At 37.5% G+C, this 13,155-nt stretch overlaps 1 protein-coding gene and 2 long non-coding RNA genes across 11 annotated transcripts in view; 1 reads left to right on the forward strand and 2 right to left on the reverse strand.

The window, feature by feature from the left end:
* PPP1R13B (protein phosphatase 1 regulatory subunit 13B) overlaps positions 1-2,283 on the reverse strand; it is a 56,928-nt gene extending 54,645 nt beyond the window's left edge. For all 8 annotated transcript variants that reach the window (XM_026670101.2, XM_026670099.2, XM_026670100.2 and 5 more), the window contains exon 1: positions 1,931-2,283. In XM_026670101.2, coding sequence (XP_026525886.1) covers positions 1,931-1,939 — 9 coding nt within the window. In that variant the 5' untranslated portion in view covers positions 1,940-2,283. The remainder of the gene's footprint in view (positions 1-1,930) is intronic.
* LOC113413660 (uncharacterized) overlaps positions 1-13,155 on the reverse strand; it is a 301,334-nt gene that overhangs the window by 272,673 nt on the left and 15,506 nt on the right. The window contains exon 6 of one of the 2 annotated variants that reach the window (XR_015746865.1): positions 11,719-12,728. This is a non-coding gene — a long non-coding RNA (uncharacterized LOC113413660). Of the gene's footprint in view, positions 1-11,718; positions 12,729-13,155 lie in introns of those variants that run through there. The other variant, XR_003371075.2, reaches the window with a different exon arrangement.
* On the forward strand, positions 2,307-12,492 carry LOC148133484 (uncharacterized). Its single transcript, XR_015746867.1, has 3 exons — positions 2,307-2,561; positions 5,392-5,469; positions 7,028-12,492. It is a non-coding gene; the product is annotated as an uncharacterized LOC148133484 (long non-coding RNA).

Consider the following 13,155-nt stretch of genomic DNA (forward strand, 5'->3'; position numbering starts at 1 on the left):
TTTTGCAAGCTAATACTTTGAAAGCAGAAACTTCTAAATGGCATATTTCATAAAACGACATCCAGTGACATGCCTTATACCTATTTAGTGAATGCAATCTAAAGAACAATCTACTGAATCAAGTCAGGAAGTTATCTTGAACTGCAAAGACAGTCATTAAGTTTACATACACCCAAACAAAAAGACAGTCATGCCGATTGATGAGAAAAAAAACAAGTTAGGTAATACCTTAACTAAGACCAATCAAAATGCTACAAAAATCACTCATGCTTTCTCAAAAATTTGAAACCGTACAAAATGTTTTGCAACATTTTGATTCAGGCTAATAAAGCTATTGCCCAATTATGTATGCTTGTAAATGTTTTCCATTCCAGAGATCTATAATCATCTGCTTGTTCCGTAAATTCATTAATTCTAATATCCCTGTTTTTCACAACTGTAAAATACCATCATCACAGAATGAGTGGGAAGTTAACCAAATAGGTTTGTCTCATTCTTACTAAAATGCTTTATGCTACAGAAATTTCATCGAAACTATTACTTTATAACTTCACTATGCACAGTCAACATGTATTTCTTACTTATATTCTCATGTTCAAGCAGTTTTTGATATGGTTAATAATACAAGGAATCCTGCCTCTCCCTTATTTATTGGAAGATAAAAAGAAATGTATAATTATGTATACTTCTTTCTGAGAACCATGCTATTTCTTTTGCATATCAAGAGCAATTCAGGAAAAATAATTCCCAATCCAAGCAAATAAGTAATGGATTATATCTTTACAGATATCAAAATAAAGCACAGCCAACTAAGAGAAACCAGACTGCTGATAAACAGAATAAATTAAAAAAAAAATCCTATCACTGTTGGAAAAGATAAAGAACCAAGGCAAGGTCACATTCTTTTATGCTGAGATGAGCAACACATTTTGCAAACATGTTTCCAGGAGGTAACAAATTATTTAAATAAATACAGAAACGTACAGAATGAACTATACAGCCTCGTTTAATGCTTCCTGTTTCTGTTACATAGAAATCCAACTATACTCAGTCATGAGTAAACCTTTCTGGATTGGGATTTACTCATACAAAAGTAGACATAGGACTGCACCATGAAGGTGTCTCATCCTAGCTTTTCACCACACAGCCTGTATTTTTCTTTGATGCATATTCAGATTACCCCTTGACTGTGCCAGATGAAAGGCTAGAGAGCTCATATACCCGTTTTTCCCATCTGAATTATCTACAAAAAAAAAAAACCAGAAAGGGCACAGCATTCCCATGATTTAAATGTTATTTTTTTTAAAAAGACACCAACCTTTCCCTGAACCTAACATACATAGCAATGTAAGGTTGTGTAAGAACCTTGTAAGAAGTAACAACTGATGATTTGGGAGTGGGGATGGGCAGAGGTGGTTTAAATCTGGCCAATCTTTCCTTAGGGAGGGTTGAGAGAGAAGCTAACCATATAAACATATAAAAAGGAACCATATAAATATATAATCCGATCCGTCCTTCAAATAACCCCAACATCTAAACTTATCACCTCCTTCGGGAAAAGCAGCCTGGCCCTGTCACATTCAGCTGCTTAATGGCCCAGAAGGTTGGTTGGGTGGGTGGGTGGGAGGGAGGGAGGGAAAGAGAGAGGGAGGGAAAATCCTTCCTGCATCTGTTGGGAAAAGATGTTTGGGGGGGGGGGGACCAAAACGTGCGGCGCGGTGCTGCAACCGCCTCCAATTGAATCACGTTCTGTGCAGGCTGAAAATCTCAGATCGTTACCAAGCCTGTTTCGGCGATTACCTCTGGCTGGCCTTTTCGTCGCAAACACCCGGGACGGAGAAAAGATTATCCCCGCTATGATTCCTCCTTCCCCCCACAATAAACGGCACCCCTCTTTTCTACCCACCCAGCCACCCGCAATCCTGCTTACCGGCATCATTTCCGGCGCTGTCACTAGTGCTAATCAAGACGCCGGTCGGAGGGACGAAGGGGAAGGGGCGCAGGGCGACCGCGGACCAGGCCTGGCTGCGTTGCCGCTCCTTCTGGCTCTCGGGACCGGAATTAAGACAGGGTGGCTTCCAGCACGGTTGCCAGGCTCCGTTGTCCTATTTCCCCCTCGCGGAAGGGTGTCCTCGTTTTCTGGTGGTGGTTTTTTTTTTTTTTCTCTTCCCTTCCCGTCCTCCCCTTTACGGGCGGCGATGACAGCGGCCGCAGAATCAAGAACGGGCAATACAAGCCCCGGCCGCCGCCGCCGCCGCCGCCTCGTCCTCCTCTTTTCTCCTCAGAGGTTTTTTTTTTTTTTTTGCCCTTCCTCTCAGCTCCGCTCTACCCCGCCTCTCCAGGGTTAACGACGACGCTTCCCTATTGGCCGAGGCAGGAGAGAAAAGCGGGAGGGGTTTTCCCACTGCCCTTGGAATGAGCAGGAAAAGGGGAGGAGGCAGGGAGAGAGGAATGCGAGGCCGCCTACCTGCTCTTTGGGTCGCACGTGACACAGGCCGGGTTATTATTGCTGGGGCCTTTTAGGATGCAGGAAGGAACCACCCTCCTAATGCGCCTGCAAGGTTTTCGCCATAGGGGAGGGGGCGGGGAATGGATCCTAGTGGATTTTACACGAGCTTTGCGTGCATAGGAGAGTCGACCCATCCCTTTCCTCCTCCCCCTTTCTTTTTTTCTCCCGTGGGCGTTCAGTGGTGCGTCACTGCAGGATCGCGGAATTTCACCTTTCCTATAGAATAGATTCTGAATCAATCTTAAAAGGCAGCTTGATGCTAAAGTCAGCCCCGCCATTCTCAAGCCAACGTAGGATGTGTTTCTAATTAAACCAAAACATATGACGCCGTTATCTTTCCCCAGTTTGATACCCTTCAGAAGGACAACGTTGGTAACGCTGTATTCCGATTAATGTCAATTCTGTAGTCGTGAGGCACCAAGTTGAGAGACGCTGGGCTGGCGCTTTTAATGGCCCCAGTTGGTTCTGGATTTGCTGTCTTCCGGCTGTTTTTCCTGTTTTTCCAATTCTGTCTTGAACTACATACTTGGCATCCTGCGAACTTCCTTCCCCTTCTAGTACCGTAGGATTTGCTGCCCTAAGCAAAGGCCGCCTACAAGTTCTTTCCTCGTGTATGTGTGTGTATTTTGCATTTGCTAGCAGGACCGACTGTATTGCTGTTCGGACTGAAAAATCATTTTTATATATCACCTCTGCTTGCTCCTCTTCTTGGTCATGGAGACGGAAACCCCCCCCCCACCTGAAGATTAAGCCTCCTTTTATGGATTTATATAGGTCAATAGAAATGAGGGTAAAACACCATATTGAGGGAGGGAAATCCCTTTCTTAATCTTCAGCATTCCATCTCCATTTGTAACAAATACTAACACTGATTTAATACGAAAGTCTTTTTTCTTCTACTAAGTTTGTCAAACCCTATTTTTAAATGTGCTCACAACCTTATTTCCCCCTAGAATTCTGCCTCCCTAATTTGCTTGTGTATTGGGATTGATCTCTGTAATTGCAAATACCATAAACCTCAAATTCATATAAATTGAGATCTGTTCTACTACTGATCAATTATGATTTTTAACATTACCTCTTCCATTGTTTAATTGAAAGTAAAATTAAAGTTTTCACTAATTGTGTTCACATAAAATTTGCCTCACACACGAAATTAAACCACAAATTAGACTTCTTCCTAATAAACATAGTAGGAATGGATACAAATGTATTTCTTTTCATTATACCCCCCTTCCCCCAAATCCTGGTATATCAAAAGCTTCAAAGTGTTTCTACTGTGATTTCCTTTTTCCGCTGTATTGTATAATTTGTTTGGTTTTTTAGACCTTGATCTGGGCAATGGCTGGAGTAAAAGCTAAAATATTGAAGAGAAGTAGATTATGTGGTGAACAAGAAACCGCATGTGAATTACCAAGGCATAGAACCAGCTTTCTTTCATAGGCAACATAAAATTCAGAAAGGTCTGCATAATAGCAAATATGATAATTCTCTAGGAAAATGTTTTATTTTAATTTGAATAAAACAGAACAAATAGAAATAGAACAAATGTTTTCAAATAAATGTATCTTAAAATTCAGGAATCACATGGGGCTCCCAAAACACCTCACTTCTCTTTAAAAGAGGCCCAAATTTATGGATCCCTCAAATACTGACTTGATTCATATTTTCATATATATCACACTTAATCAAAGTTTCTTTTAAGGTGAATTATTTAATAATAATCCACACTCAGCAAATCCACAAAGGGTCACATATTAAGGATTTGCAGCTTTGAGGATTAGGTTGCTTTAAGGATAAGAAGCTTGTTAGTCTTTTAAGATACCACAATACATTTTTCTAACACTAGTGACATTGTTCCAGTCTGTCAATATTTTAGATTAGAAGTTGGATGCTCAGCAAATATTCCTGTAGTATAAATCCCAGAGGTCTAACTGGTAAAGTTAGTTAATTTTAGGCTGTGTTCACATGACATGGTAAGCCACTACAAAGACTTGGCAAGTTTGTCCATGATATCATGTTACCTTTAATAAGAGCACCTCATTAGGAAAGGACGAAACCTTAACCAAACCACATAACATTGGCCCACTCAACTTGCTTAGACATAGCTTATTTTTATTTTACTCGGGCTTCTCATTTTGTCTGAACCCTGTAATGATGTTGAGAGTACTCTTTTCCAGTTACCAACACAGATGCAAAGAGTGTCTCCATGTTGCTATTCTAACTACATTACCTCTTCTCTTTTTGTCTCCAGTTGAGAGACAATGAGAGTTTGAAAACATGTTTCCTAAATGATTCAAAAAAGAGATGCAGCCAAATTTGAATGTCATGCAGAACTGGTAATCTTTATTTCTTGTTCTGTCTACCCCAGTATTTCTCAACCTCCGAACTTTATGTTGGTTGCAAATTGAAGTCCATAGACAACAGTGCTGAGGTTAAGAAACACTGTTCTATTCAAATTACCTATATAGGTAATATATGCAAGTGCAAACTCAATGTAGGGAAAAATATATCGAGGAACTAGAAACCTATCTGAAAATTTCTGATAGTTCTCTGCTAAGATCTGTTAACAATAACTGGCATTGGCTCTACTTGGATATTATGCCAACCCAAGTTAATCAGAGTCTACTCAATTATTCTAACTTTTTACATTCACAACACACCACACATAAATTGATAGACTTGGGCTCACAAAACTCCCTACACTAAAAAGTGGTTGACTTTTTTGTGCTTCTATCTGTGATCACAGCTACCGTGCTATACTATACATAGATGAAAAATCAAATCCAGTTTCTCTTTCTGCAGCTTTGCTTAGTCTTAACAGCAGTTTTAAACATAGAATGACTCGAGCAAGAGTAATTCTTCCTGTCTTCTTCCTCTAGGTTACACCCTATGGGCTAAAGGCACAATGCACTTTAAAAGAATTTCCACAGCTGACAGTCCCTTACTACCAACTTGAGGTATGCAAGGAATGCAGATGGCGGAGTCCTTCCGCTTCTCCATCAAGGCAAGGCTCTGGGACAAGGCTTTCTTGAAAGTGGGAGGTTGAGGTAGAGACAGACATTTAAAAACCCACTGGGGTGTGCATGACCGTAATTTAAAGTGGGGGGGGAAACATAATTTCCTATCGTTACTGGAGACTTGGAAAAGGTACATGTAAGGTTTGGGGAAAAATATTTAGAAGTATTTAGAAGTAACATCAAATCAAATTTATTTGTGATGGTAATTGATTTTGTGATCAGGAAACTTGACAGATAATATTTAAAAGCTGTTCACTTAATCATGCTTTACTGAATTATACCAATTTCTAGGCTTACTTGACATAAGAAGCTGTAATTTAACATGGGTTATACACAAAGAACATTTTAAGCTAAGATGTAGTTGGCTATTATACATTGTGGAAAATTACAGAGAAAGGTATTAAGTGAAAATATATTTTTGCAAACTATTTTAAACAAATACCGGTACTCTCTCTCAACTCAGCCCAACCCACCTCACAGGAGAAAGATATGTTTACCGCCTTGAGCTGTTTATAAAAATCATAAAGGCAGGATATAAATAAAATACACTCGGCTCTGCATTACATAACCAGAGAAGAGAGCTTAAAATGTATACTACCCGTAATATATTTCTCCTGTTGCGATGCTTTGGGAATTTTTCTTTTTCTCCCCAGATCCTGCCTGATTTTCAAACTCAATCTTTCTTTTGCTATCTTCCTCTGCCACATCAAGTTTAGTCCTGTTGAATTAAATTCAAGGAGTAATTATGCTGACAGGTGGGCAGAATCACAACCTGCTTAGTGCGATTTGTCCAAGTTCTGGCAGATTGGAAAGAGTAAAAAGAAAAGTCCCTGGCTTTTTAAATGTGAAGTCTAATCAATATTTCGGCAATGAGATATAACCTTGATACCATAACAGCTTTGTGTTAATTTGTTCTTGTCTCCTTTCCCCACCACCCTATGAATATTTAGTTATGAGAGTTTGAGCCATACTTCTAAAGTAGCCTGTGTTTCACCTCTTGCTGCTTCTTAGGGAAAACCTGTTCAGCGTCTTTGTGGCAGAAATTGTATATACCTAAAGCTGACTGGCTTATGACATCCCGACCCCTCCCAGTACTGCTTATCAATTATTAACCTCATTGTATTTTAAAATGTATTCATATATATACCAACTCAGCTGTTTGCACAATACTCTAATCCAGTGTTTCTCCACTTTGGCAACTTTTAAGATATATGGACTTCAATTCTTAAAATTGCTGGCTGGGGAATTCTGAAATTTGAAGTCCTCACATCTTAAAGTTGTCAAGGTTGAGAAACCCTCTCATCTATTGCTTGACAATGACTTGATCAGTTAACTGGGTATATATTACCTCCAGAACTTTTAATTAAGCACACATTGAGTTTATAATAGATGTGGTATCATCTCAGAGTGTATCTAGTATTTACCAGGCTCCTCAATTTTATAATCATGAATTTTAAATGGGAAGCTGCAAAGTATCAACCTATTTTTTTTTTTACAGAATGCCTCTGGCCATCAAATGGGCTCTATAAGCATGTTTAGAAAATGCAAACGGTGGAATATTTGTTTGGAAGCGTGCACAGCAGCCCAGAGAAAGATCAGTAGGAGTAAAAAGAAACATTTCATGGGAGAAAAATTTGAATTTAAAATTGTGAATTTAATTCAAAGCTGAATTTGTACAAAAAGTATCTGCAAGATTCTGTATTCAACAGCTGCGGATCCTAGGGAAAAATGCATCTATTGCCATTTCTTGTTTCCACTTAACTAGTGATCCTTCCATCTTTCCTTGATCTATTAGTATTTTTGATATTTATTGTACTGTAATCCTATTGTACTTATTATTTCTACACTTTAACTGCATCCATTAACTTCTGCATCTGAGTTTAAATGCTTGCATAAAAATGAATTTTGTAATTTGAAGAGGACCATTTTCAGACTTGAATTGTTTACTGCTTCAATGAGAGCTATGTCTTGAACGTAATAACTCTTGATAGTTACAGCAATTTTTGTGTTCCAGTAGTTCATTACTTATGAATAACAAAACCCGATATTTTTTTTCATTCCCAATTGCAATGGGATCCCAGGATGTAGACAATTTTCTTAATGCAATAATAAAAGTTCAGAGGATTATAATATTGTACATCTTATTTTATAGTAAAGTTTTAACCTTGTCTCCTGTAAAATTACTGATGCTGTTTGAAAGGGTTCCATAGAATGATTTAAAATTTTAAATCATGGTCTGACAATCCATGTTTTAAACACCTTCTTCAGTCTCTGAAGCTGCTGGCGGCTATTCCAGTTTTTTTTCATCATCCAATTGATCGAAGGAAAGCAGAGCATAGTTTCTTACTGCTAATGGCACAAGGACAGCTCAAGTTTTTCTTTTCTTTCCCTTGCAAAATAACAAAGGGTGCTGACTTCCCCTTTCCTTGTAACAATAATATTCCACATCATCCAGTGGAAGGGGAACATGTTGGAGGGTAGGGAGGAAAAGGGAGAAAATTAATCTGGACATAGTAATGTATGCTAAAACCATATCTCTTTTAATATCTGGCCTGAAGGGTACCTAAAGCCAAATGTCGCCAAAAGTGAGACCAGCTGGATTTAGAGAACATGTAGCTGAGAAATACCCCTTTCTTTGTTGTCTTGAGTTGCATGATGGAAGAAATCAGTTACAATACTCTTTATTTGATTTTGAATGTACTAAATACATAAATTTTAATCTACATTGGAAATCATAAAATATGGAAATCATTTATATCCACACTTTTCCTCTTATAAAATTCAAGGTGATATGGGGGGTTAAATAAACTTCCATAAGATTACTGATCACATTGAGACCTCCTTAGCTTTTACCACATGGTTGTATTATGTATCTTGAGACTATCAAGTCATAGAGTATAGTCATACAAGATACTGAATCACAAATGCCAACTATATTGTAACCAGCATATTCTGCAAACCCAGATGTGTAGTTAGATGATGGTTCAGTGTGTCATTAAACCCAGACATTAAATACATTTCTACCCCATTGCAATCAGAATGATTCCCAGCCAACATATAAATAAAAACAATTTTTAGACATCCAGGGCAGCAACTGAAAGTATGCAATGACTTGTTACTCAACAACCAATTACATTGAATAAACCAAGTTTGTTATCCATGTGAAGATAACCACACACCTGGCTATTGTAATATGTAACATAACCTGAGGGACATGATGCTGCTATGGAACTAAAGCTAAACAAAGATTGGATGGGGAACTTTTGAAAACAAATTTTATACTATGTATTCAATGATAGAACATATATATTTGTACATAAATATTACAAAAGGCATTCGTCTCCAATGATTAAACACAAGTAAACAATGACCTACTGTAATAATTTCCTGCCGGATATAATTATAATTTTAAAGTTGAATACAATTCAGATTACTTTTTGAGGGATTTAGAAATACAAAGCAACTTCTCAAAACTTCTCAAAATTGTAAGACATCCCTTTAAATTAATAAATAAATCCAACATTACCTTATTGAAATTCCTTGCATGAGGTGAATAGAGAAAACAAATCAAAATTGGCACATAAACCTTATTTCCATAAACTTGTTTGTCCCTGACTTCTATTTTTAGCTTGTTTGGGCTAACACACAACTGTTTAAAGCATCAATTTACCTGTATATTCAAAGAGGATATGAATGGTTAGTTTTAAAAACATGTAATTTAGGAAATATCCATTTACTTCAATTTATCTAAACTTCTTCTGTTGAATTATACAGTAGAACTGTACTGATTGGAAGTTTGCTAAAGAGATTGTGTGCTCTTCTTTTATTTAAATAAACAGGATGGGCAGCATAATCTGCCTGACCTGTTTCTACTGCTAAAATATAGTGCTTTGCATCTCTGGATTTTTATTTTATTTTATTTTAGAGATAGAAACCCAACAGAAGGCATTTTTGTTATATATAACAATCTGCTTGAGTCATAAGATGTCTGTATTTCAAATTTACCAGCATACATACAAGCAGATGAAGGCTGCAAAGTTTAAGTTCTGCATTATCCGTCTTAGCCTTTTTGGCCAAAATTGTAATTATTTTAATTGCAGATGGAATTAGGGAGTAAAAAAGGGATGTTAAGTATGTCTTAATTGAATGTATGGCTTAACATATGTGCATACAATGCTAATATTGAAAAAATCACATCCTTCAAAGTATTGCTAATAGCTATGGGTGAGTTGCATTCCTTATCCCACCATTTTGTGTCCTACTACTATTCAAAATAATTCACCTGCCAACTATTTCCTAATCTATGTCTTCTGTTCATTTACAGAAAACATAATAAAAACCCAGCAAAACAAAACACTATCTCAATAGTATTAAAACAGCAGCCAACTTACAAACATATTCCTAACATGGTTTTTAAAAGATTTCCCAATATTTTATTTGATTTGATACTGCCTAACTTCTAAGGGACTCTGCACAGCTCACAATACAGTAAGGATATTGATCAAAAGGCAAAGTAGAAAAGAAGAAAGAGGAAGATGGTGAATCTACTAGGCAGCACATTTACAAACATCCTCTGGAGGCTCCAGCTAACCAAGCTCAAGGCCTAGGAAAATATGGCCCTCCAGAAATCCATCAGATAGGAATCATTAAAGGGAGGCATACTATTACACTTAAATGCAGTGTCTTCCATCCAATGGCCATGGAGAAGCATAACTGATAACAGATAATCAGAGTTGGAAGGGACTTCTGTAGGTCATCTAGTCCAACCTCCTGCCCAAGCAGAAGACCCTACACCATTTCTAACAGATGGGAGTCCAATCTCTTCTTGAGTGTCTCAAGTGATGGCACTCCCACAACTTCCGAGGGCATGCTGTTCCATTGGTTGATTGTTCTTATTGTCAGAAAAACATAAGGGCTCAAAGACTTTCAAATCTGAAAGTCGCTTACAAGATCAGAATCTTAGTTTCATGACTACACATTGCCCTCTAGGCTGAATTTCTCATAATGCTTGGCTGTGGCTTCTTATAGCTGAAACCTCTCCCCCACATCCAGCCCCCTTGCCAAAAACTGGAGGGTTCCAGGAAAAAGAATGGGCATATTGACAAAACTGCATTATTTTGCAGGATCAAACAATTGTTAATTCAAAATTAACAAGTGCAGTTTCATGTTTTTATATTGGTAGTGATACTGACAAAACTGACTAAGGACAGCTATTTCAAGCTGCCATGGGGCAGAATGGTATTTACAGCTAAGAGTATTATATAACATATTCAGTCCACAATACAGACGAGAACTATCAGTGCTTATTAGGTTTGTTTTTCACTGTGCATTTGTACAACAGGTTTATAACCTTGAACAATACAGGAATTTATCTTTGAACGAAATAAAACAAAAAATATCCTTAGGGCAAACAAAAATATATCTAGTATGAAATTAAATGTTTAAAGGTCAAGGACACTTCCATTTTAGAATATTCTTAAAACTAACCTACTCTATTTCAACAAAATGTACAAAAATCAAATGCTGATTATATCCTAGACACTTATTCTCATAGCAGAAGTGCTAATTGGGGGGGGGGTGTAAGTGAAATTCACTAAGTGAATGAACAATTTAGATATTATACACATGGTTAAGATGGGCCACAAATAAATTTAATAAATACATACATAAAAAATAACGACCAACTCTATCTGCAAAGCCAATTCAGCCTAACTTCATTATCATAGAATCTTAAGAAAGGGTAACAAAATAGAAAATCACTTGATCACATTTTTACTGCATACTTTCTTTTGCCATTTTGGTTTTTTTAACCTCATTTGTTATCTGATTGTTCTAGGACCAAGGATGGCAGCAGCCTGCCAGAATCTCAGAAGAGATATGGAAAGACTTGTGAAATTATAAGAAAAATTATACATTCTTATACAATTGTTTTTCAATGAAGCCTGGGAGTATCTGATTGTGTATGTGACTGAGATCCATGCCAACTTGTGGCGATGCATGCTACATTTTTATCTGCAATCTAGCATGTGGTGGAATTCTACCGGTTCGTCCCGGTTCTGCCGAGCCAGTTGTGGCGATGAGCAGTGGAGACCGAATCGGTTCTTTCCACTGCTCTGCTGTTGGGCCCGCCCACCCGCCCATATTCACCTTTATGCTCTGAATTTGAAGCGCAGCTGCTTTGCGCAGCACAGCAGAGTGCTGCGTGGCAGTTGCTGAAGTGACCGGGATCATGCAGGTGAGTTAGAATGCCCCTGTGCTTGCGCAAAGTGTGCGTTTGGTGCGTACGTGCGCAAAGTGCACCCACCAAGCCACGCCCACCAAACCGGTGGTAAAAATATTTGAATCCCACCACTGTCTAGCATGCAATTGATATTTCAATACATTCAGCAGTCTTAATTTCTCCCATTCGCCTCAGGTTTTATCTCCCCTCACATCTACAGTTCAGGTTCATGCAACCTTGCAGTTTTATCATCAATGTTGTCATCAATGTTCAGTTTTAGGTAGTGGGTTAGCATATATCTGATAGTTTATTGACAAAATACTTATCTGAAAGGATGGAAGAGCCAATCCACTGCTACTATCTAAAAGCATTCAGCTTTCAGATTTTTTCCCTTGTGATGTGACTTTGTAGCTGTGTCAGCTGGCAAACATTTTCCTTAGGTTCCTTTAAGTAGAAACTATTTTGGTGGGGTTTGATTTTGGTTGGCTAGATTTTATGGTTTTACGTTAGTCTAGAAGAGATCCTGCTGTTTTTAACATGCTTTATCTACTATATTATGTTCTGAAGTTTTCTGTAGTGTATCCTGGAACCTGAACCCTAGGAATGCTAAATATAGCATTATATTTTAGATAACTGTGTTGTATAATGTCGTTATGTAGTACTGCATGCCATTTTGGTAGCTGGGCAATTAAAGAGAAGCAATTAAAAGAAAGTAGTGAAAAAAGTATCTAATAAATAAATAAGTAAAAAATATCGATTACGTCTAGGAAATATAGATTAATAAAATATTCGGCACACTTCTTGAACACCACATTTATTCACTCCACGACAAATGGCAGATTACCACTGTGCTAATGATGCACACTGCTTACAGAATAATTAGTTTCCCATGATGTAGCTCAGCTCGTTTACAGCTAGGATGACAGTTCAAAAATTCATACTGAAGATTGCAAGTTTTAATGATGCTGAGGGCTGGTTCCTGAAATAACATAATCTTAATTAGAACAAAAACAAACCATTTTTAATAAAATACTTATACTTTACTGGAAAATTATGATTTAAAATGCTAGGGGGGAAACATCAAAGTCAATTATAATATGACATATTCCACTGGGCACTACCTAATTTTGTTTTCTCATTGGAAGATTCCACCAAATGTTCCTCAATTTTACGCCCCAAATTTGCTCCAGAGTGTCATAACACAGGGGTCTCCAACCTTTTGGATCCCAGGGACCACCAAACTCATATTTTTAAATCCCAAGGACTACTAATACGAATTTTTTTTAAAGCTAATATATTTAATATAATTTTCATGCTAAATGTATGTATGTATGTATGTATGTATGGTAGGTATTCAGCTTTGTTCGGGTATTTTCCCATGTCATTATAGTTGTGCTTTTAAAGTT

Source organism: Notechis scutatus, chromosome 1, assembly GCF_049901735.1.
Source record: "Notechis scutatus isolate UNSWTSFEM ecotype Mainland chromosome 1, rNotScu1.2, whole genome shotgun sequence".
In the NCBI taxonomy this organism is placed as follows: Eukaryota; Metazoa; Chordata; class Lepidosauria; order Squamata; family Elapidae; genus Notechis; species Notechis scutatus.